This window comes from Mobula birostris, chromosome 3 (genome assembly GCF_030028105.1).
Source record: "Mobula birostris isolate sMobBir1 chromosome 3, sMobBir1.hap1, whole genome shotgun sequence".
Lineage (NCBI taxonomy): Eukaryota > Metazoa > Chordata > Chondrichthyes > Myliobatiformes > Myliobatidae > Mobula > Mobula birostris.
In genome coordinates this window covers 29790543-29816364 of record NC_092372.1, presented here as the reverse complement: position 1 = coordinate 29816364, position 25822 = coordinate 29790543, and the positions used below count along the sequence as shown (strand labels likewise).

Genomic DNA, 25822 nt, shown 5'->3' with positions numbered 1-25822 from the left:
AAGGAAAATATACGCAGTGTGTTTAATATCCAAACGTTACTTAAAATGTTATGATGCTATTGACTTATCACCTATATTCCGGTTCTTATTAACACTCCCCCCCCACCCCCGGTCGGCCGGTCCGCAAGAATATTGTCAATTTTTTGCGGTGCAAAAAATGTTGGGGACCCCTGCTAAGTGGATCTATCAGATTTCTCTGTGGGCGGGCTTTACAGTCGACCTCAAAAATAATGACAGTGTTGCTCGCTGCACTGTTTGCAACAGTGACTTTTCTATTGCCCATGGTGGGTTAAAATGTAAAAGACATGTTGAGGTGAGCTTAACAGGTGTCATTCGTTCACTAGCATAGCTAACGTTATTTAAACTAGCTGGCTAGCTGCTAAGAAGCTACGCTATTGATGTCCTACGTGATGAGGCCAAACTCCCTGTAGACTTGCTTAAAGTTGTAATAGAATAAACATGATAATATAAGTACATATTTCAATGTCACATTTGCTGCATATACCCAACTTGGTTTGCAGATTAGACAAAATCACTAAACAAAGTATTACATACACCCTTGGAGGTCGATGGGGTGGGGGGGGCGGTAGATATGGGGTTGCGGTGCTACCTCCCTGAAATGGTGGTGATACCTCCCTGAAATGAGTTTTTGCAGGGTGGGATGTGTGCAAAGGGATCTGGGAATACAAATCCATAATTCATTGAAAGTGACGTCACAGGTAGATTGGGTCATAAAAAAGCTTTTGGCACATTGGCCTTCTTAAAGTATTGAGTACAGGAGTTGGGATGTTATGCTGAAGTTTTATAAGACATTGGTGAGGCCTAATTTGGAGTATTGTATGCCGTTTTGGTGGCCTACCCACAGGAAAAATGTAAATAAGGTTGAAAGAGTACAGAGAAAACTTACGAGCATGCTGCTGTGTCTGGAGGACCTGAGTTATAAGGAAAGATTGAATAGTTAGAACTTTATTCATTGGAACATAGAAGACTGCGAGGAGATATGATAGAGGTATACAAAGTTATGAGGGGTATAGATGAGGTAAACGCAAATGGGCTTTTTCCACTGAGGTTTGGTGAGACTCCAACCGAAGGTCATTGTTTAAGGGTGAAAGGGGAAAAGTTAAAGGGAACATGAGGGGAAATTTCTTCACTCAGAGGTTGCGAGAGTGTGGAACAAGCTGTCAGCATGTGAGCTCGATTTCAATATTTAAGTTAAGTTTGGATAGGTACATGGATGGAAAGAGGATTGAGGGCTATGGTCCTGATGCAGGTCAATGGGAGTGGGCAGTTTAAATGGCTTGGCATGGACTCAATGAGCCGAAGGGCCTGTTTCTGTGCTGAACTCTTCTATGATTCTAAGCAGCTAAGGTTCTGATGAAAGGATCGAGTATATGTCTTTCCAGTAGGTAGGTGACCAGAACTGCAGACAATACTCCGAATTAGGCCTCACGGATTCTTTGATCCTTGTTCCTCAAAACTAGGCTGATTGACAATCTCTTATTCAACTTCAGCATAACATCCCAATTCATGTACTCAGTACTCAGACTTATGAAGGCCAAAGTGCCAAAAACTCTCTTTACGACCTTATCTCCCTGTGATGCTACTTTGAAGGAATAACATGCTCAAAGAAAATTAAATAAAAATGCAGAGTTACTGACAGCAGAAATATGCAATCTATAAAATCTGCTTGGCAAGCATACCAAAATCCAGAGTTTAACAGATGAAATGGATAAGACAGAAATAGATAAGGAGATCATGCCTTTATATGATTTTATAAAAAGTTCTGTCTATGCTATGAATCAATTGTAGAAAAAAAATTTGTACATAAGACTATATTTAGGTTGTAATAATCATTAATAGACAATCATGCACAGATGATTACAGATGGCATCTACAGCATTTTTGCTTTTCAAATTCACCCAAAACATTTTTCCAACCATAGAAAAATCAGGTTGCCTTAATGTATAAAAAATACAGAAACCACGGTTGTAAAGTTGGTATCAACACATATAGGAATCATTGTCAACATATAGGAATAGTTGCAGCTTAAGTAGGATTGGTTGCATTTTATATTTTGTTGAATAATTTAGAATGAAGTTTAATGTATATGTTTTGATAATACTTAATACCTAATAAAAACTTAATATTAATAGATGACATTTTGTGTGACCTCTGGCCTGTTCAAATAGTCTTACTTTCTAAGCTATCTGCAAAATAAAATAACCAGCAGTAAACTGGTATTGTTAGAGGTCTTATTGTTCTTAAATAAATAAGTGGCCGTTTTTACTTCTATTGATCTTTTATCTGCTCTTGCAGCGTTCAACAATTACACAAAATGTTCCTGTGAGCAATAAAATTAGATTTAGCACAGAATTAGCCTACTGAATTAATGTGCTAAATCAGTGATTATTCTGTGTAATTTCTTGAATAAAAATAATCATTTCTAAAATTTCCAGCTCTAGTTAAATGATCTTTGTTATATTGCAATCAATTACACTTCACTTTCAAGTTAAAATGAAGAACTATCAGATCTGCTGTTAGAAGCACAACTGCGTTACAAATAGTATAACTTCATGTTATACTGTATATGTTGAACAATTTAAAGTTGACTACATGGGGGTAACTCAGTTTGAGATTTCAATGACATAAATTTATTAAACACTATATTTACATTTAGAGATTAGTACACTGTCTAGAAATAATTGCTTTACAGGATGTTTTTCAGGTATACTGATTTTTACTAGCACAGACTATTGCTAGAAACACTTGTTGCCAATGCTCCAAATCTCACCGATTTGCAACGATAGTGACGTGCAAATCCTCCAAGAGGACCACAACCTTGTCATAGGGGTTGGAGGTTTGTGTGCCTCAGTGACCCAGAGAGCTACGTTGGCTGGAGCTAGGGCCAGGTCCTCTAGGTTCGAGGGTTCATCTCTGGGCTATCAACCCTGACTGGTCAAAAAGCAATTGCTATGGAGACGGGAATGAGGATTCCTTCTATAATGGAGGACCTTATTGCTGCCCTAAATACCAGCGGTGTAATGGGCAGTGAGTAAGTGACATGGAAGCATTCACAACTGTAATCCTTAATGAAATATTAGAGATGTTTGGAGGGAATGTTCAAAGTTCAAAGTAAATTTATTATCAAAGTACAGATATGTCACCATATACAACCCTGAGATTAATTTTCTTATGCTCAATAAATCTGTAGAATAACATTAACAGAATCAATGATAAGACCGCCCAACAAGGGTGTTCAACCAGAGTGCAGAAGACAACAAAATGTGCAAATATAAAAGAAGAAATAATAATAAATAAATAAATAAGAATATTGAGAACATGAGATGAAGAGTCCTAGAAAGTGGAAAGAGGTATACAAAATTATGAAGTGCATAGATGTGTAGATGGTTGGCAATGATTTCTTATGGCATGAGTATCTAAACCAGAGGGCAGTGGTTTACAATCAGAGAGGATCTGAGGAAGAATTGAATTGAATTGAATTGACTTTATTTCTTACATCCTTCATGTACATGAGAAGTAAAAATCTTTACACTATGTCTCTGTCCATATGTGCAATGTGCAATCATAGTAATTTATAATAAATAGAACAGTCAATGCAACATTGAAATACACTCAAATCAGTGTGAGTTAATTCGTCTGATGGCCTGTTGGAAGAAGCTGTCCCGAAGCCTGTTGGTCCTGGCTTTTATGCTGCAATACCGTTTCTTGGACAGTAGCAGCTGGAGTAGGTTGTGGTTCGGATGGCTTGGGTCCCCAATGATCCTACAGGCCCTTTTTACACATCTATCCTTGTAAATGTCCTGAATCACGGGAAGTTCACAACTACAGATGCGCTGGGCTGTCCACACTACTCTCTGCAGAGTCCTGCAATTAAGGGAGGTACAGTTCCCATACCAGGCAGTGATGCAGCCAGTCAGGATGCTCCCAGTTGTGCCCCTGTAGAAAGTTCTTAGGATTTGGGGGCCCATGCCAAACTTCTTCAACCGTCTTTTCAGCACACAGCTGGTGTGTACAAACCACCTGAGGTCCTCGGTGATGTGGATGCCAAGGAACTTAAAGCTGTTTACCCTCCCAATCCCAGATGCATTGATGTCAATAGGGCCTGTCTCCATTCCTCCTGTAGTTCACAACCAGCTCCTTGTTTTTGCAACATTAGGGAGAAGTTGTTTTCTTGACACCACTGTGTCAGAGGGTTGACTTCTTCCCTGTAGGCCACCTCGTTATTGTTTGAGATAAGGCCAATCAATGTAGTATCGTTGGGAAGTTTAATTAGTAGATCAGAGCTGCGGGTGGCGACACAGTCATGGCTATACAGGAGTAAAGCAGGGGATTTAGTACACAGCCCTGAGGGGATCCTGTATTGAGATTCAGTGGGGTGGAGGTGAGGGAGCCCACTCTTACCACCTGCTGGTGATCTGACAGGAAGTCCAGGATCCAGCTCCACAAGGCAGGGTCAAGGCCTAGGTCTCTGAGCTTCTTGTCGAGCCTGGATGGAACTATGGTGCTGAATGCTGAACTGTAGTCCAGGAACAGCATTCTCACATAAGCATCCTTCTCCAGATGTGTAAGGACAGTATGTAGAGCAGTGGCTATTGCGTTTTCTGTCGATCAGTTGTGTCGGTCTGTGGGTCCAGTTTGGGTGGTAGCATGCCGCAGATGTAATCCTTGACCAGCCTCTCAAAGCATTTCTTTATTATTGGGGTGAGTGCGACAGGACGCCAGTCGTCCTCCAAGAAGATGGTTGGAATGTAGAACTCACAGCTTCAGTGAGTGGTGCAGGCTGCTACTCCAATATCATGTAGGAAGTATCGAGGTGGGCTACTACACAGGAGGTAGAGAATCAAATGCTGCTAACTAGGATCGGAACAGATAAATACTTGATGGTTATTATGGAGACAGTGGGCCGAAGGATCTTTTTTGGTGTGGTTTAAAAAAGAATTGGGAGACTCCTTGACCGTGTTCAGCTGGCCTTCTATTTCACTAGAACAATTGAGTTTCCCTCATTTTTCAAAACCTTATTCTGCAAAACTCAGCTGAATGACATAGAATTCAGTACATTATAGGACCATCCTTGCTTTTACATCAAATTGTGCTCCATCTGGAAAAATTAACTGGGTATAATCCAGAGATCACTACCCTTGAGGTCCTGCTTTTTAATCTCTCTCCTAACTTCCTATATTCACTCCATAAGACTTCATCCCCTTTTCCACCAATACCATTAGGCACTAAAGTGCACAATGATCTTCCGGTACTTCCTCTTCCCCTTTGACAATGTTCTGCAATCACTCATTGAGACCCTTGATCCTGGCATGCAGGAGGTGACACACCATCCTTGTTTGTCTTCCTAACTACTGAGTGTCCGGTCATTGAGATAGAAAAGAGACTGCAGATGCTGAAAAACTCACAAGACACTGAAGGAGCTCAGAAGATCACACAGCATCTCCAATTACTATTGCTCCATCTGAATGGAAAATCCTACAAAAAGTAGTGGATACGGTCCAGTCCATCATGGGCAAAGTCCTTCTCACCATTGAGCACATCTGCATGGAGCGCTGTCTCAGGAAAGTGGCACCCATCCTCAAAGACCAACCCCCTCCCCACCCTATCCAGGTCATGCTCTCTTCTCGCTGCTGCCACCAGGAAGAAGATATAGCAAGAGCCTCAGGACTCACACCACCGGGTTCAGGAACAGTTATTACCCTTCAGCCATCAGCCTCTTGAACCAGGGGGGATATAACTGTTCCCACAACTTATGGACTCGCTTTCAAGGACTCTTCATCTCATGTTCTGGATATCTATTGCTTGTTTGTTTGTTTGTTTGTTTATTTATTTATTATTACTTTTTTCTTTTGTATGTACACAGGTTGTTGTCTTGCACATTGGTCTGTCCTGCTGGGTGTGGTCTTTCATTGATTTCTATTATGTTTCTTGGATTTACTGATTAGGTCTGCAGGAAAATGAACCTCAGAGCGGTATATGGTGACAAATATGGACTTTGACGATGAATTTCCTTTGAGCTTTGATTGCACCCTTTCCCACTGAGTCTCACAGCAGTTACAATGCCAGAGGCCTGGCTGCCGCTACCCCGCCAACTCCACTGCTCCAAAGAGGTAGACTTGTTGGTGAGGGGGAAAGGCCACAGGGAACCCCTACACTGTCCACCTGCTCCCCTTGTCTTTCCTGGTGGTCACCCACATTAGATGCTGCCAGGCTGTCAAGTCCTGGTGATGGGTCTCCATCCCATACTTCGACTGTTTATTCCTCTCTATAGATGCTGCCTGACCTGCAGAGTTCCTCCAGCACTTTATGCTTGTAGCTGAAGATTTCTGGCATTTCAGAATGTTTTGTGTTTATCATTTTCTAATTTTATTGTATCCATTCTATACTCCGCTGAAGATTTTCCCTGTAGAAGTGGGATGCAGGGGATTCGTTGCTACATCTATGAGCAGTCTATTGAAGAAGTTGGGGGTGAGGGGTCACTCCCTCCAACAAACAATCAAGTCCTTGTCAAATGCAGCAGAAGAAAGCAGCAATTGGATTTGGATTAAAAGGAAAGACAACGACTGGGTTGCAAGATGAAGACAGGAGGGTTATGGAACTGAGGGGGGTGTATCTGGGACGCCAGGTAGCACCGCTGAGCCCTCTGGAGACGTCGTGGGCTTATCAACGAAACGTCAAAGAAGGAGGGTGCCCACCTGATGACCCCGATGACCTACCTTGTCACCACTCCAAGCCCACTGCCAACACTGAGAGTGCCAACTTACCATAGGGATTGAAACATCAAGTCCTAGTAGCTCTACTGATCTACTGTTCTACCCATCCCCTCCTCCAAGAAAATCCACGCCACATTTTACCTCTTCCCTGAGACCCTGCCGGCTGCCTTCGCCTTTGCCTCCGCTGGGCGCGAGTGTCCGCCACACACCGTCAATGCGCATGTGCTTTGCCGGCAGACTTCCTGTTGTGCTGGGTAACCCTCAACCGCAAGAGAATGGAGTCTGTTTTTTTCCATGTTTTGATAGTGATTTAAATATCGCCCATGGATTGAGAAGCAGTAAAAGTCCATCCGGAACAGTGTTCGCCATGATTGAAGTGGTGGCTAAACTACTCCGAGGCCCGGTCTTCCTGACGGGCGAAGAGCTGGAATGTGTTATAACTTTCACCAATCCTGTCACGGCTCGCTCCACCTCGGCCAGCAGGTAAAGGGAGCGCGCGCCCGGCACTCCACCCGAACCAGCGCGCGCCCGGCATTTCCCCCCACCCGATCAGCGCGCGCCCTGCATCACCCCCCCACTCCGATCAGCGCGCGCTCTGCATCCCCCCCAACTCCGATCAGCGCACGCTCTGCATCCCCCCCACCCCAATCAGCGCACGCTCTGCATCCCCCCCTTCCGATCAGCGCGCCCTGCATTCTCCCCTTCCGATCAGCGCGCCCTGCATTCTCCCCCCCCCCAACTCCGATCAGCGCACGCTCTGCATCCCCCCCACCCCGATCAGCGCGCCCTGCATTCTCCCCTTCCGATCAGCGCGCCCTGCATTCTCCCCCCCCCCCCATCCCGATCAGCGCGCTCTCTCCTGCAGTCGATCGCCCCGCTCGTGATGCGCGCGTCTGGCCTTGGAGGTGAGTTTGTGTGCAAGGCTACCCTACTCATGCCAGGCTGTCTTTGCTTTGTCAGAGCTGGGGAGCAGCCAATACCTGCCAAAAGAACATGGGCAGGCATTCTGACCTCTGCAAGGGACTGGCAGCTGTTGGTGGACCTCGAAGGGCAGCTGAAGTTCCACAACCATATCGCAACCACCACCCTGAGACCAGACACTGTCCTAGTGTCTGAGTCTACTAAGCAAGTGGTGCTGCTGGAGCTGACAGTCCCATGGGAAGACAGCTTGGAAGAGGCCTTTGAAAGGAAGCTCTCCAAGTACACAGGACTGGTCAGCAACATCCAGCAGGCTGGATGGAGAGCGAGGTGTCTCCCAGTGGAGGGTGGTTGTAGGGGATTCGCAGCCCGTTCCTTAGTTAAACCTTTCAGCATTTGGGCATCGAGGGAGAGAGGAAGAGGAGAGCCATCCGCAGTACCACCGATGCGGCAGAGAGAGCCTCAAGATGGCTGTGGCTCAAAAGAGGGGAGCCATGGAGCCATAAGTAGCTAGCCATCTGGACACAAGCTGGGGTCTGATCAGCCCCGGCTGGGTCACCTGGAGGAGGTTGCATGATGTTGAAAGACCCGAAACACCCGATGATTCCAGGAGCATCACTGAAGGTGTGTCCAGAAGCATCAATAGATGTATGTACACAGCTGACACCCGTGGATGAACTTCCTGAAGTTCAGGAACTCAGCATGAAGTTCTTAGCCCGAAACGTCAACTCATTTCCATAGATCCTGCTTGACCTGCGGAGTTCCTCCAAGTTCCTCCAGCATTTTGTGTGTGCTGCTCTGGAAGCAGGGAGAGCATTCTAACTGGCTGCACCACCATCTGGTATGGGGAATGGTGTATGTGTGTGTGTGTGTGTGGGGGGGAGTGGGGGGAAGTGGGTAACATAGAAAACAGAAAATAGGTGCAGGAGTAGGCCATTCAGCCCTTCGAGCCTGCACCACCATTTATTATGATCATGGCTGATCATCCAACTCAGAACCCTGCACCAGCCTTCCCTCCATACCCTCTGATCCCCTTAGCCACAAGGGCCATATCTAACTCCCTCTTAAATATAGCCAATGAACTGGCCTCAACTGTTTCCTGTGGCAGAGAATTCCACAGATTCACCACTCTCTGTGTGAAGAAGTTTTTCCTAATCTCAGTCCTAAAAGGCTTTGCCTTTATCCTCAAACTGTGACCCCTCGTTCTGGACTTCCTCAACATCGGGAACAATCTTCCTGCATCTAGACTGTCCAATCCCTTTAGGATTTTGTACGTTTCAATCAGATCCCCCCTCAATCTTCTAAATTCCAACGAGTACAAGCCTAGTTCATCCAGTCTTTCTTCATATGAAAGTCCTGCCATCCCAGGAATCAATCTGGTGAACCTTCTTTGTACTCCCTCTATGGCAAGGATGTCTTTCCTCAGATTAGGGGACCAAAACTGCACACAATACTCCAGGTGTGGTCTCACCAAGGCCTTGTACAGCTGCAGTAGTACCTCCCTGCTCTTGTACTCGAATCCTCTTGCTATAAATGCCAGCATACCATTCGCCTTCTTCACCGCCTGCTGTACCTGCATGCCCACTTTCAAGGACTGGTGTATAATGATCTCGTTGGACTGGTCTCGTTGCACCTCCCCTTTTCCTAATCGGCCACAATTCAGATAATAATCTGTTTTCCTATTTTTGCCACCAAAGTGGATAACTTCACATTTATCCACATTAAATTGCATCTGCCATGAATTTGCCCACTCACCTAACCTATCCAAATCACCCTGCATCCTCTTAGCATCCTCTTCACAGCTAACACTGCCGCCCAGTTTTGTGTCATCCGCAAACTTGGAGATGCTGCATTTAATTCCCTCATCCAAGTCATTAATATATATTGTAAACAACTGGGGTCCCAGCACTGAGCCTTGCGGTACCCCACTAGTCACTGCCTGCCATTCTGAAAAGGTCCCGTTTATTCCCACTCTTTGCTTCCTGTCTGCTAACCAATTCTCTATCCACATCAATACCTTACCCCCAATACCGTGTGCTTTAAGTTTGCACACTAATCTCCTGTGTGGGACCTTGTCAAAAGCCTTTTGAAAATCCAAATATACCACATCCACTGGTTCTCCCCTATCCACTCTACTAGTTACATCCTCAAAAAATTCTATGAGATACGTCAGACATGATTTTCCTTTCACAAATCCATGCTGACTTTGTCCGATGATTGCTAGAGTACTGCACAGGATGGAAAGAAGATGCAGAAAGTTATGAACTCCCTCAGCTCCATTATCGGCACTAACCCTGTGGTACCCAGGACACCTTCAAGCAGTGGAGGCTACCTCAGTAAATATAGTTAAGACAAGGTTGGATAGATTTTTGCATAGTAGTGAAATTAAGGGTTATGGGGAAACTGCAGTTAGGTGGAGATGAGTCCATGGCTGGATGAGCCATGATCTTATTGAATGGCAGAGCAGGTTCAATGGGACTGATGGCCTACTTCTGCTCCTATTTTTTTATGTTCTTAAAGAGCAATGCCTCAAGAAGGCGGCACCCATCATTGAGGACCCCCACAACCCAGGACATGCCCTCTTCTCATTGCTACCATCAGGAACCTGAAGCCACACACTCAACGATTTGGGGCCAGCCTTTCACCTCCTCTTATGCCCCTCCTCCTTCCCTTTATCCTGTGGCCCACTCTCCTTTGCTATCAGATTTCTTCTTTAGCCCTTTTACCTTTTTCACCTATCATCTCCCAACTTCTCACGTCATCCCCCTCTTCCATGCACTTGGCTTCACCTGATGACAGCTGGAACTCTATCCCTGTTAGATTGGTGGGAAAATGAGGTGAAAGTGGATGGAGAAAGGTGAGGTGACGGGACATGGAGGAGATGTGGGTGTTGTGCAGCATCAGTGGTGGAGGAAGGGAAGCCCTGTTCTTCGATCTGTGATGTTCTGGAAAGGAAAGCCACATCCTGGGTCCAGCCTTTTGGTAAGCTAATCATGCACATTCCAAGGAATAAATTCCTAGCCTACTCAGTCTTTCCTTATAACTCAGGTCCTCTGGACCTGGCAACGTCCTTTAAAGCTTTCTCTATACTGTTTTAAACCTTATTTGCATCTTTCCTGTACATAGATGACCAAAACTGCACATATTACTCCAAATTAGGCCTCACAAATGCCTTATATAAACATAGCGTCTCATCTCCTGTACTCAGTACTTTAATTTATTAAGTCCAATGTGTCAAAAGCTTTTGTTATGACCTTATCTACCTGTGATGCTACTTTAAATGAATTATGGACCCATATTCCAAGATCCCTTTACTGCCTTTCCATTCACTGTATAAGATTACCTTGGTAATGTCAGCAACACCTCGCAGTTATCAGCATTAAATTCCATCTGTCATTTTTCAGCCTACTTTTCCAGCTAGTCCAAATCCTGCTGCAAGGCATGATAGCTTTCCTCGCTGTCTAGTACACCCTCAATCATGGTGTCATCCACAGATTTGCTGATCCAGTTAACCACATTATCATCCAGATCATTGATATAGATGACAAACACAACAGACCCAGCACCGAACCCTGCGGCGCGCCACTAGTCACAGGCCTCCAGTCAGAGGCGACCATTTTCTACCACTATGACTTTTCCCAGAAAGCCAATGTCTAATCCAATTTACTGCCTCATCTTGAATGATCAGAGACTGAACCCTCTTGACCAGCCTCCCATGTGAGACATTGTCAAATACCTTAGAGAGAATCAGAATCAGGTTTATTATCACCGTGAAATTTGTTAAATTAGGAGCAGCATTTCAATGCAATACATAATCTAGCAAAGAGAGAAAAAATAAATAAAATAGAACATAATAATAAATAAGTAAATCAATTATGTATATTGAATAGGTTATTAAAAAATGTGCAAAAACAGAAATACTGTATAAAAAAAAGTGAGGTAATGTCCAAAGCTTCAAAATCCATTTAGGAATCGTATGGCAGAGGGGAAGAAGTTGTTCCTGAATCGCTGAGTGTGTGCCTTCAGGCTTCTGTATCTCCTACCAGATGATAACAGTGAGAAAAGGGCATGCCCTGGGTGCTGGAGGTCTTTAATAATCGGCGCTGCCTTTCTGAGACACCGCTCCCTAAAGATGTCCTGGGTACTTTGTAGGTTAGTGCCCAAGATGGAGCTGACTAGATTTACAATCTTCTGCAGCTGCTTTCAGTCCTGTGTGGTAGCCCCTCGATACCAGACAGTGATGCAGCCTGTCAGAATGCTCTCCACGGTACAACTATAGAAGTTTTTGAGTGTATTTGTTGACATGCCAAATCGCTTCAAACCCCTAATAAAGTATAGCCGCTGTCTTGCCTTCTTTATGACTACATCGATATGTTGGGACCAGGTTAGATCCTCGGGGACGTCCACATCCTTGCCTTCATCAACTTTCCTGGTAACCTTCTCAAGGAATTCTGTAAGACTGGTTAAACATGACCTACCACCCACAAAGCTATATTGACTATCCTTAATCAGTCAATGTCTATCTAAATACTTATATATTCAATCCCTCAGAATAGCTTCCAATAGCTTTCCCACTACTGATGTGAGGCTCACCAGCCTATAATTTCCTGGTTTATTTTTAGAGCTTTTCTTGAACAACAGAATAAAATTGGCTATCCTGCAATACTTTGGTAGTTAACCTGTCATTAACTATCTGCTAGGGGCTTGGCAATTTCTGTGCTTGCCTCCATCACTTTTGTGCCTATTTATAACAAACGTGTGTGGTCTCTAAATACAGGTTTGCAGTCGGACTGGGATTTTTTAAGTATTCACAATAATGGTGAATTTAACAGTTATTTGGAAATGGTTTTGAGAAATGTACTTGAGATTAAACTGTTTTTGGATTTTGAATATTTTCAGTTTTCCACATGCTTTGTAAAACATAATATAAATGTACTAATGTATTTTAAAATTGTGTCTTTAACTTTTGTCATTTACTTCAGTGAGATGTTGGCATGGGCAAGTGCTCAAATACATTGCCAATTTCATACCAGTGAGAGTCGTGTTGCACTTCCTCCCTCTGAAGAAACAAAGTACGATGTGCAGGCTGAAAATGAAACTGTATTTGTTCCAAACAGAGGTAGGATGCTATTTTTGAGTTTGCTTGGTGCAATGGATCAGATTATTTATTCTTAAAGCTTTGTATTGCTTGATTTGAACACAATGTACTGGATGAATCAGTATTACTTTTTGCTGTCTTGAATTGTTGTGTTAAAATTATGCACAGGAGTTCTTAACAGTCCTTGCAGAAAATTATCTCTTCATTAATGGGTGGGAGCTCAATGGTCTAATTAGTTTTTTCTTTTATCTTTTCTTAAAATTCTCATCAAATTAAATCAAATCCCATCTCATCAAACCCCTTTCTCCGAGTTACCCTTCCAGTTTCTTTCCCATTTACTTAATGCACCCTTAGTACTAGTTTTGTTTGAGATCCAAGTTGTGCATTATAGCATTGGTTCCCAGCTTTCCTTCTTGGCCCTTTTATTTGCTGGCATTTTAAAAGGTTACCTATTCTTTGTGCTCTGTTCACTTTCCTCCTTCTGTATCTGACCTCTAAATCCCCTCATTTAACCCTCGATCTACTTTATTTCCAAGGTTTTTTTTCCTCTGCAAAGCTCTTAAATGTACTAAGGTTAAAGATTGGCTTTATTTGTCGAAGCGTACAATGAAATGCTTCATTTATGTCACCGACTAACGCAGTCCCCAAGGATGTGCTGGGAGCACCCACAAGTGCCACAGTTTGCTAATCCTAACCTGTATGTCTTTGGACTGAGGGAGAAAACTGAACACCCAGAGTAAACCCATGCAGTCATGGGGAGAACATCCATCCTCCGATAGACAATGGTGGGAATTGAACTCTGATCACCAGTGCTGTAAAGCATTGCACTAAATGCTACTTTAACATGCCACCTCATGGTCACTTCAAGTTTAAGTTATTCCCACAGCTGTATTTGAATCTCTTCAGTTACATTTCTCTTCTTAAAATCCCACCATAATTGCTGTAACCAAAGTCGCACATAACACTGCATGTGATTTTGACCACATCGCATATGATTTTGACCACATTGACCATAGTTTCTGTTCAGTTTTTTTCTCACTATTCAGCTGCTTGTTTCTGTTGTCCATCCATTTTTTTCAATTCTTAATTTTCGAAACCTTCTTAATTATATTCCTGGTAATTTCAAGTTCTCCCTCGTGTTGTAGGAACTAGACAGCACTCCAGTAATCCAACATAACCCCAGTACCCAGCCCTTTACTTTGTCTCCATTCTCCTGGACACTATATTCTGGATATGTGAAGTAAATTTCCACTTGCTGTTGAAACTACTTTCTTCTCCATCTCTGTTGGCCTGCGGTTCAGACAGCTGGTTTTGGATGAGTTAAAATTTATGAAATTTTCAGTCTCCATCTCAAGTTTCTACCCCTGTCACTGATTTCTTCTCTCTCTTAAGCCTTTGTCTTGCATTGATTGAGGCTACTTGCAACTTTCGCTTGCTCTTAATCCTTGAAGGAGATTTGGGTCTCATTTCCTCTCTCACCAATACTGTCTGTTCTTCTGACTGTACAGAAATATGCCTCCATCCTTTTGTTGAAATGTTCAGTCATACCTTTGCCACCTCCAGATGTAACTAATGGTCAGACAACACACATAAAAGTTGCTGGTGAATGCAGCAGGCAGCATCTCTAGGAAGAGGTACAGTCGACGTTTCGGGCCGAGACCCTTCATCAGGACAGACACTTGTGTTCCATCGTGTTAATGTCATTCAAACTTCTAATTGTGGTATATCACGTATATTGGTCCTCTTTCACTTCCTCATTTTTCTGTGGGACAACAACAGAATACTGGAATAACTCAGCAGGTCAAGCAGCATCAGAGCAGGAAAAGAGTGTATGTTGTTGTTTCAGGTCAATGCTCTGCATCAGGACTGAAATTGCTGTATATATCAGTGCAAAGGTGGGTGAGATAGAGGCTGACAGGTAAAAGGTGAAGCCAGATGAGGCCATACTATGAGCAGATAGAGGGACAGTGGGACAGAAACTTATAATGACAAGTGGAACCAGATGCAGGGGCAATGATCGGCAGGTGGAAGCAGTTATGGGAGTGGATGGGAAAGATGAACAAAGGGAAAAGAAAACTAGGTCAGAGGTGAGTGTGTGTGGGAGGAAAGCTGTGGGAGTGAGGGTTATCTGAAGTTAGAAAATTCAGTGTTCATTTCCAAGCAGAAATCTATCTTTTTATTTGTTGTTCTGTATTGGCTTAAGTTCCCAAACCTGTGTCATTTTAAATTCTGGTCATTTAGATATCATAAATGTCCACTTTTTCCCATCTTTAACATTACAGCTGCAATAACAAACTCTTTGACACCATGTTTCTTGTCATGATGTCTTCACCCTTTTCTCTCAAAATTTCTCCCTAAATCATCTTGTACACAGTAATTTCAACTTTCAGCTCAAATTATTGTACTTTGTCTCCATTGGGATATCTATTTTTGTTCATTTCTTCCTCTGCACAAGCTCATTTAACTAATGATCATTCCTTCCACCTTGTCAGTTCACTTTTGATTACACTTCAATCACAACCATGGCTAATTTTTTTTCATCTGTTTTCATGTTCTGGGTTCACCTCTAGTAAACCGTATCAGATCACTTATAATGGCACATTTAGAGTCCCAGCAATCTTAGTTTTTAAGCTTTATTCACTGTGACACTGTGTTGTCCATCTAGCAATCACACCCTCATCCTTGATGTCAAAGAGATTTTAAACCTCTCCAATCCTTACTGTTTCCTGGTCTTGTTCCCATCAACATTACCGTTGTATTTATACTATACAGTTGGTTCAATGATTGATTCATCAGCCTATAGCAAAATGGATCCCAATCTGCTATAATTTTGGGAGCATCCCAAAAAGCAGTGTTCTTTCTGCATCCCCACCACACCCCACACTAGTGTCTTCATTTGTTTTCTTGAACAACTTCTGCCTTTTCTTCCAACTACCGCGAGGATTTCCTGGACTTGGTCAAAAAGATTGAAGCTGCCTGTACAAGTGCCTCTGTGGCAGCCCTTCATCTTGTTTAGCAGGCTATACCTGTGCCGTGGTTCACTCTCCATCTCCCATCTTCCTTTCACATGAACTATTTTTCTCATATCTTGTTCATAAGACCTGCTTCTTGGTGTCTGTCTCTCCTGCTCCCTGTAAATTACTCTTGGTTCTTTTTCCGTTTTTGGCCATCTTGCTAACTGATTAATTGCATGTATTTCCATCTCCATGTGTATATCCGATCTTTCCTGAGTCTCCTTTAAATCACCTCAAAAGAGACTGTCTGTTGATGCCATTATCCTTGTGGATACTTGCCTCATCTCCAAGCTCCCTTTCTTCTCAAGCCTTAAAATACATTGTCTGACTAAATTTGTATCCTATTTATTAACTGTTTTCAGTATTAGTCTTTGATCTAAAATTAAACATATTGTAGAAACATTTGAAGTACTCATTTATTTCCAGGTGAAAGAGGAAAATGTATTTTAGCCACTAATCCCAAGATACTGTTCTGTGACCTATGCCTTGATCCTGGTGAATCAAAGTCATGTAAGTCAATGTATTTTGATGTAGATAAAAACTTTTTCACAGCTTAATAACAGTTATACATAGTATTCAGTATGTGCTGGGCTTGAGTTTTTTGGTAAGTGGTACTTGAGCTGCTTTTTTGATGTCTGCTAATTTTAGTATATAGACTGGTAATGTGGAGGGGGATTGGAAAATTTGACAACCATAGAGCGTTATCAAATACCTTGTCTCTGCTGGTTCTGTGCTGGAGAATAATTTAAAAAAAATTCTTCTGATGCAATTTATCCCTGTTTCCTTTCAAAAGAGCATACTGCAGGAATTGTACTGATAGGTTAATCCTCCTGTGGTCCACAACAGCCAAGCTGGCATATGTTGTGGAATTGACAGTACCATGGGAAGATGGTGTCAAAGAAGCTTGTGAGAGGAAAAAGACCAAGTTCTCTGAACTGGGAACTGAAGCTGCCCAGAATGGCTGGAAGATCAAGATTTTCCCTGTAGAAGTGGGTTGCAGGGGATTCATTGCTACATCCATGACCAGTCTATTGAAGAAGATGGGGGTGAGGGGTCACTCCCTCCAACAAGCAATCAAGTCCTTGTCAAATGCAGCAGAAGAAAGCAGCAATTGGATTTGGATTAAAAGGAAAGACAACAACTGGGTTGCAAGATGAAGACAGGAGGGTATGGAACTGAGAGGGGTGTATCTGGGATGCCAGGTAGCACCGTTGAGCCCTCTAGAGACGTTGTGGGCTTATCAACGAAACGTCAAAGAAGGAGGGTGCCCACCTGATGACCCCGATGACATACCTACCTTCCCTCCTTGTCATCACTCCAAGCCCACTGCCAACATCGAGAGTGCCAACTTACCATATGGATTGAAACATCAAGTCCTAGTAGCTCTACTAAGTACTATCGTTATCATGTGAACAAAATTTAAAATGGTCTGCTCACTGTTTTCTCTAGTTTTTTCTCCATCTTGTTCAAACAAGTGCTGTAACATTGCCTTGTAGTCTATATTGCTCAGGTAAAAATTTTCCTAATTCTCAGCTGTCAGCCAGCTGAATCTATTTTTTATGAGTAGGCCATGTGGTCAATTAAGCATTCTCTATTAATACAGTAAATCTTTCACTTTCAAAGTTCAAAGTGAATCTATTATCGAAGTACAAATATGTCACCATATACAACCCCAAGTTTCAGTTCCTTGCAGACAATCACGGTAAATACAAGAAACACAACAGAATCAATGGAAGGCCACCACCCACTGCAAAAAGAAACAACAAACTGCAAATACAAAAAGAATAAGGAAATAAGTAAATAAGCAATAAATATCAAAAACATGAGATGAAAAGTCCTTAAAAGTGAGTCCATAGGTTGTGGGAACAGTTACATAGAAACATACAAAAGCATAGAAAACCTACAGCACAAAGTTGTGCCAAACATGTCCCTACCTTAGAAATTACTAGGCTTACCTATAGTCCTCTATTTTTCTAAGCTCCATGTACCTATCCAAAAGACTCTTAAAAGACCCTATCATATCTGCCTCCACCACCGTTGACGACAGCCCATTCCACGCACTCATCACTGTCTGAGTAAAAAAATTTAGCCCTGACATTTCCTCTGTACCTACTCCCCAGCACCTTAAACCTGTGTCCTCTTGTGGCAACCATTTCAGCCCTGGGAAAAAGCGTCTGACTATCCACACGATCAGTGCCTCTCATCATCTTATATACCTCTATCAGGTCACCTCTCATCCTCCATGGCTCCAAGGAGAAAAGGCCGAGTTCACTCAACCTATTCTCATGAGGCATGCTCCCCAATCCAGGCAACATCTTCGTAAATCTCCTCTGCACCCTTTCTATGGCTTCCACATCCTTCCTGTAGTGAGGTGACCGAACTGAGCACAGTACTCCAAGTGGGGTCTGACCAGTGCCCTATATAGCTGCAACGTTACCTCTCAGCTCCTAAATTCAATTCTACGATTGATGAAAGCCAATACACCTTACGCCTTCTTAACCACAGTGATGGAGGAAGTGAAATTGAGTGAATTTATCATTTCTGTCTGGTTCAAGAGCCTGATGGTTGAGGGGTAATAACCATTCCTGGACCTGGTGGTGCAGGTCCTGAGGCTACTGTACCTTCTTACTGATGGCAGCAGCGAGAAGAGAGCATGGCCGGGGTGGTTAGGCTCCTTGGTGATGGATGCTGCTTTCCTGTGACGGCACTCTTTGTAGGTCTGCTCAGTGGATAGGTCTTTACCTGTGATGGACCATAACCACTACTTTTTATATGCTTTTCCATACAAAGGCAACGGTTTTTCCATACAAGGCTGTGATGCAGCCAGGTACTCCCCACCACACATTTATAGAAGTTTGTCAGAGTTTTAGATGATATGCTGAATCTTTGCAAACTTCTAAGAAAGTAGATGTGTTGGTATGCCTTCTTCATAATGGCACTTGCATGCTCAACCCAGGACAGATCCTCTGTAATGATAACACCGAGGAATTTAAAGTTTCTGACCCTTTCCACCTCTGATTCCCCATTGAGGACTGGCTCATGGTCCTCCGGTTTCCTCCTCCTGGATCATCTCCAATGTCTTGCTGACATTGAGTGAGAGGTGGTTGTTGTGGCAGCACTCAGCCAGATTTTCAATCTCCCTCCTATATGCTGATTTGTCACCACCCTTGATTTGGCCAACAGTGGTGTTGTCAGCAAACTTAAATACGGCATTGGATCTGTGCTTAGCCTCAAAGTCTTAGGTATAAAGTGAGTAGAGCAGGGGTCTAAGCACCCAGTCTTGTGGTGCACCTGTGCGGAGGGAGATTGTGGAGATGTTATTGCCAATCTGAACTGACTGGGGTCTGCAAGTGAGGAAATAGAGGAACCAGATGCACAAGCAGGTATTAAGGCCTCCGACGAAGATTATTGATTAGTTTTGAGTAGATAATAATATATTGAATGCTAAGCTGTAGTTGTTGATGAACATCCTGATGTATCATCTTCACTGTCCAGATGTTCCAGGGCTGAGTGAAGAGCTAATGAAATGGCATTTGCTGTTGACCTGTTGTGACAGTAGGTAAATTAGAGTAGATCCAAGTTGCTTCTCAGACAGGAGCTGATATGTGTCATCACCAACCATTCAAAGAACTTCATTACAGTGAATGTGGGTACTAATGGACGATAGTCATTGAGGCAGGTTACCATGTTCTTCATGGGCACTGGTATAAGTAAAGCCTACTGGAAGCAGCTGGGTACCTCAGACTGCCAGAGTGAGAGGTTAAGGGTATCGACGAACACTCCAGCCAGTTGATCAGTACAGGTGTTAGTACTCAGCTAGATACCCCGTCTAGGCTGAACGCCTTCCATGGGTTCACATTTCTCTCACGTCAGCCTCAGAGACTGAGATCACATGGTCATTGGAGGCTATGGGTGTTTGTGAAGGTGCCTCCATGTTTTGATGGACAAAGCGAATATAAAAATTACTGAGCTCACCTGTGAGCGAAGCCTTGTTGTCACCTGTGTCTTTTGGTTTCACTTTGTAGGTGATAGCTAGCATTCAAGCCCTGCCATAGCTGTTGAGCATCTGGAATTGCTGCCTTACACGTGAGATGGCGTTCCAGAGATTGATGTGGACCTCTTGAATTTAACAAGATTCCCAGATCTGAATGTGACTGATATGGCCCTCAAAAAATGGCGGATCTCATGGTTCATCTGGGGCTTTTGGTTAGGGAAGACTCAGTGATTTTGTGGGGACACACCCACCTACAACTGTTTTTATAACCTTTGTGACAACCGTGGTGTATTCAATCTGATCCTCTGAGTGTATAAACACAGCTCGGTTCACTCCCTCAGCCTCCCTTGATCACCTCTTTGTTGTCCTTGTTTGTGCTTGTTACCACCCAGCGTCTAAATCCTGGAACTCCCTTCAAAAATCCACTCTAAGAGAGTGTTCACCAGAAAGATTTCAGCTGTTTAAGGAAGGAGGAAGTTCCACTATCACCCACTCAGGGCAGCAAATGTTGGCCTTGCCAATGACACACTGATTCTGGAAAATGAATTAAAAGAAATAAACTTCTTCATTCTCTAGGAATTTTTCTGGTAATCTCCAACACAGCAGTATTGAATGAAATTTTAAAAAATGCTAAACTGCTCTGCAATTCAGACAGGATTTGGGAAGAGGATTGCTATTGGAACAAAGCTGGATTATTGAAACCTAGTTGTTCTAGGAGTGCCCAACAGTAGGTACTTGGCAGGACAGTTTAGTCTATTTCTGTTGCAGTTTTTCCAAAGGTCAGTTGCAGGGAGACAGGTGTCAAATGGACAAGGGTGAAAGAGCCTGGTTGAACTTTACTGCATTTCACTCCAGGTAAAGTCAATTTTCAGTTATGTAACACTGGACAAAACAATGTGTTAATGTCTAGTTTGTAGCTACATATGTCTCAACAATTCTTCAGTCTGAGAAGACATACTTTTGCTTGTTCTGTTTATGTGTTTCTTTGTAGATGTCTCCATGGAGTGTATGGTGCTACAAATCACAATAAAAAAAAGCTTATTGAATTCTTTGGACTCATGAAGGCATAATGAACATAGAGGAATGTTTGACCACAAAATGTGTGCTAAACTAACTGAAGTGTAAGAAAGAGTCCCCATTATCTACTTCTGCAGTGACAACCAATTGTACAGTATATAGATCAAGGTTGAGTTTATCGTCATGTGCACAAGTACATGTATGCATAAGTGCAATTACAGGCACACAGCATCAAATCAGCAGCATTCACAAGAAAAACATAAATATACCAAATTATGCACATTTTTTTAACGGGAAAAACACAAAACCAAGAAAAGGTCATTTTGGTGTAAATTGATCACAGTGGTCATGGTATTTTAAAACTGTAGTGACTAGGTTGCTTCAAAAACTAAATGGTTGAAGGGAAGTAGATGCTCTTGAACCTGGTAGCGTGAGATTAAAAGCTTCTGTACCTACAGTCTGATGGTATCTGTAGAAAGATACCATGGCTTGGATGGTAAGGATCTTAGATGATATTGCCTTCTTGAGGCAGTGCCTCATGTAGATACCGCTAGTTGTGAGGGTGGGTTTGGGAATGTGCCCATGATGTACTGGGCAAAATATACTACTGTGCGGCTTTCTACATTTGTTACATTACAGACGATAAAATCTGCTGGAGAAACTTAATGTATCAAACAACATCTTGGGGGGGAGGGGAAGAAATGTTGATGTTTTGAGTCAAAACCTCACATTAAATTTTTTTGCCTTCTGCTCCCCCATCTCAAACATGTTGTTCGACCTGCTGATTTTTTTCCAGCTTATTGTATGTGTCTTCAGCTTTTCGTTTCTGTGTCTTTGTAGATAGATGACCATTTGTTTTGTTACTTTTTATTAAAATTCAAATAACCTGTTCCATAAGTCAACAAGACAAAGGAGATGCTTATCAACTTCAAAAGAACTCACACCCCCTTTTACGTTGGCGGCAAGCAGTTTCAAACTCTTGGAAACGCACATCACACAACCTCTCATGGTCCCAGACTACATCCTACTTAGTCAAGAAAACTCACCAACACCTCTACTTTCTGAGGATGCTGAAGAGAGCTGGACTTCGCGCATCTATACTCGCGTCATTCTACAGACTTGCAGTATATAGAGAGCATCCTATCAAGCTACATCACTGATTGGTATGAAAACTGTACTGCGACGGACAGAAAGGTTTTACAACAGGTAGTCAAAACTGCCCAACGCATCACTGGTACTCGCCTTCTCGCCGTCAAGGACAGATATACAAAAAGGTGCTGGAAAGGGCCAGTAATATCATGAAGGATCCCACACACGCTGCTCACGGACTGCTTTTCCCACTCCCATCAGGGAGGAGGCTATATAGCATCCCCAAGCAGTAAAGTTGATCAACACCTCCACCACTACTTTATTATTTCCCATCAGTTACTTCATGTACAGTGTAGCATCGCTTTATGGACATACAGTCAATCTATGTATATAAGCTATTTTTAGTAATTACATTTATTGTGTATTATTATTGTGTTCATTTTGTTTTTGTGCTGCATTGGATCCAGAGTAAAAATTATTTTGTTCTCCTTAATACTTGTGTACAAGAGATAACGTTAAACAATCTTGAATCCTCTAGTCATGGACATTTATCTAGAGGTATCCAATGTGGTTTTGCTGTAAATTTTCAGATTCCTACTGTGAAACTGTACCTCTTGATGGTCCTCCATCCTTCCGAGGCCAGTCGGTGAAATATGCTTATAAATTGACGGTTGGTTGCCAAAGAGTAAATTCTCCAATCAAACTTCTTCGGGTTCCTTTTCGGGTATTTGTCGTTTATGGTGAGTTGATGATAGAGATTTATCTGATTTGTATTAATTCTAATTGTACTAATGACATGGCTAATTTCTCAATCAGCAACAATTTGTTGCTTCTTGACCAGAGATAATTCCAAGGCAATTGTTCGCATTCTTTCCTTTTTAATTCGTAATTTCTCTTTGATGGAAGTGATGATTGGCGAATTGAGGCTTTCAAAAGTCAAAGTCGTTCTGATGTTTAGGAATTTTATTCTTGAATAAATTTGAACTCAAGAATAAGTATGGCAGGATCATATTCCTATTGTTACAGATAGTGTATCTTTTGGTTACGTTATACAGGTCCTTTGCAAGCTTCTAGAGTCACACAGAATAGAAACTAGCTTTTCGGACAACCGTGCCATACCCTATCTATGCCCCTTATAACTTTGTACATCTCTGTCTGGTCTCCTCAAACTCCTGTTCCAAGAAAAACAATGCAGCCTGTTCATTTCCATCTCTTATAAATGATGTGCCCCATCTCTGGCAACAGTATGCTGAATTTCCTCTGCATTCTTTCTAGTCTAATCATGTTCTTTTTATGGTGTGACAATGGATCTGCATAGAATCTTCCAGATGTGGTCTAACCAATATTTTATAAAATTGTACAATAACCTCCATTCTTTTACATTTTTGCCCTAATTAATGAAGGCTGCCCTATCTATTTTTGCTGATTCATTCAGGTTTCCTCGGACTTGTACACTGAAGTCTGTATGTTCCTTGATACTCTTGAAGTTAGGACCATTTATTATGCATGTCCCCTATACTAATTAGTCTTTTTCCTTTATCAGGATTAAATACCATCCGCCTTGGCTCTGCCCAACTTGATCTATGACTATCTTCCTGATTAACAACAATAGTGATCTTTGTGTCATCTGCAAACTAATCATACTTCCCATATTGTAGATTTTGATACCTTATTTTGTAATAATTGTATTTTTTCTTTGGAAATGGTTGGATGAATTTCCAGTTTTATTTACAGCAAAAATCAAATGTCACCATCTCCATTTTACATACTGTCTCCAAGTTTAATTTATAAATGCCATTGAGGATTGTGTAATTCTCTTATTGACCATTTTCTGTAGGATGGTGAATATTTGCCTTTTAGTTATGTGTGTAAATGACTAGATTTCATTTATTGGTTGCAAGGCTTTTTAGTGATTATTCCATTTTTATTCACATCAGGATTGGAAAATTATCAGTTTCCTCCAGATGAGGCTATGGCACCTACAAATCCATTTTTGGATGAAGATGAAAGTACTAAAAAAGACACTAGATTAGTGGATCTTGCAACTGAAATGTTGATGACCAGCACATCTCGCCGTAGTCTTCGTGAGTATTAATTTTAAGCCAGCAGCAGGCAGTATAGGACTTCTAGTCTAGATACCTTTGCATCCATCAAAAGTAGAACATCCATCTATTTTTTAAAATAGATTTTATGATGGGGGGCAGGATAGTTTCACTAAAATATGAAAGAAATTAACAAATATTTTTTATTGAATTTTCCATTTTTTTGGGATGGTTTAGTAATGCAAATAGTACCATCGAAGTTAATTGCTTATTGTTACTGAATCTGACTTGAAGAAACTATTGGGAAGATTATTTTAGAAAATAAGTTGGATTTATTTAAAAATCTCATCCTTCAATATTCAAGCTGCACAAACCTTGAGGCAAAATATGCAGTAGAATAGGACCATCCTGCATCAGGGTTGGGAGGAATTTGTGTTCCTGAGGAAGGATATTTAAAATGTTGGGATTGATGTTGGACATTCAGCAGATCAGACCGAGGAGAATAGATATTTTGATAAAGTAGAAAACATCTCGTACACTATTTCAACAGATCAATTCATTGCAAGGTAAAACAATAACAGAATTCAAAGGGAAGTGTTACAGTCACAAAGAAAATGCACTGCTGGTAGATAATAAGGTGCAAGGTCATAATGAGTAGATTGTGAGGGCATTACCCCACTTTATACTAGGGTACCATTCAATAGTCTTATAACAGTGAGATACAAATCTCCATGAGCCTGGTGGTATGTGCTTTCATACTTTTCTGTCCACTGGGGAAGAAAACAGACTGTCCATGTGTGAGGAGTCTTTGATATGCTGGCTGCTTTACTGAGGCTGTAAGAAGTATAGACAGAGTCCTTGGAAGGGAGGTAGGTTTCTCTGTGCTGAGCTGTGTCCACCACTCTCTGCAGTTTCTGCAAGTGGAGAACAGTTATACCAAGCTGTTATCCATCTAGATTGAATACTTTATATGGTGCATTGATAAAAATTGGTATAATTCGACAGGGATGTGCCAGATTTCTTTAGCCCCCTAAGGAAGTAGAGGCATCGGTGAGCTTTCTTGGCCATGACATCGATGTGATTGACTTGGCTATTGGTGATGATCACTGAAACTCTCAACACTCTTAACCTCAGCACTATTGAGTAAACAGGAGTATGTGCACCGTCCCCCTTCTCCCTTTCTGAAGTCAATAACCAACTCTTTTGTTTTCCGGACATTGTGGGAACGGTTGTTGTCATGACATTATGTCACTAGGCTTTCATCTCTTTCCTTCACTCTGACTCGTTATTCGAGATATGGTCCACTGTGATGATATCATCTGCAAACTTGTGAATGAAATTGGAGCAGAGTGCATCGAGGAAACTTAGAGGAGTAGAGTAGGTGGTTGAGGAGGCAGTCCTGTGAGGCACTAGTCTTGAAGATGGTCATGGTAAAGGTATTACTGCCTCTCATTATTGATTGCAGTCTGTTGATCCAGTTTCAATGGAGGTGTTGATCTCTAGATCTGGAGTTTGGAGATGAATTTGCTTGGAATTGTAATATTCAGGTGGAGCTGTAGCCAATAAATGGAGGGCCTGAGGACCTCAAAATGGGGGTGATGGGGTGATCAGTACTGACAGAGACCTAAAGAATACACCTACCTCATGAAATTTAATTCTACATGCATTCCAGCAATGGTGTAAGGTACTGTTTGAAAGGAAATTTTGAAGTATGTCTTAAGTCTGATCTTAGTCAGAGATTATACTGAAATGAACATTATACGGAATACAACACCATCATACATGTCCTGCAGTCCCCATGCACTAATGTAAATGACAATTTTGGTGTGTGGTCATGTGCTCTGATCTCATCTGATATGACCCTCGTCTCCTAATTAACATTTTAAAATAAATCTAAAAAAATTACAGCAGTAACA

At 42.1% G+C, this 25822-nt stretch overlaps 1 protein-coding gene across 4 annotated transcripts in view; it reads left to right on the top strand.

The window, feature by feature from the left end:
- Window positions 1–6977: 6977 nt before the first annotated feature.
- Window positions 6978–25822, top strand: part of rgp1 (GP1 homolog, RAB6A GEF complex partner 1) — a 27264-nt gene continuing 8419 nt past the window's right edge. For 3 of the 4 annotated variants that reach the window (XR_011885330.1, XM_072252405.1, XM_072252407.1), the window contains exons 1-5: window positions 6978–7217; window positions 12635–12771; window positions 16191–16274; window positions 22455–22604; window positions 23802–23948. Coding sequence is in view for 3 of the 4 variants with exons in the window: in XM_072252405.1 (XP_072108506.1) it covers window positions 7102–7217; window positions 12635–12771; window positions 16191–16274; window positions 22455–22604; window positions 23802–23948 (634 nt within the window). In the remaining variant the exon portion in view is untranslated. Of the gene's footprint in view, window positions 7218–7694; window positions 8494–12634; window positions 12772–16190; window positions 16275–22454; window positions 22605–23801; window positions 23949–25822 lie in introns of all 4 variants that reach the window. The other variant, XM_072252406.1, reaches the window with a different exon arrangement.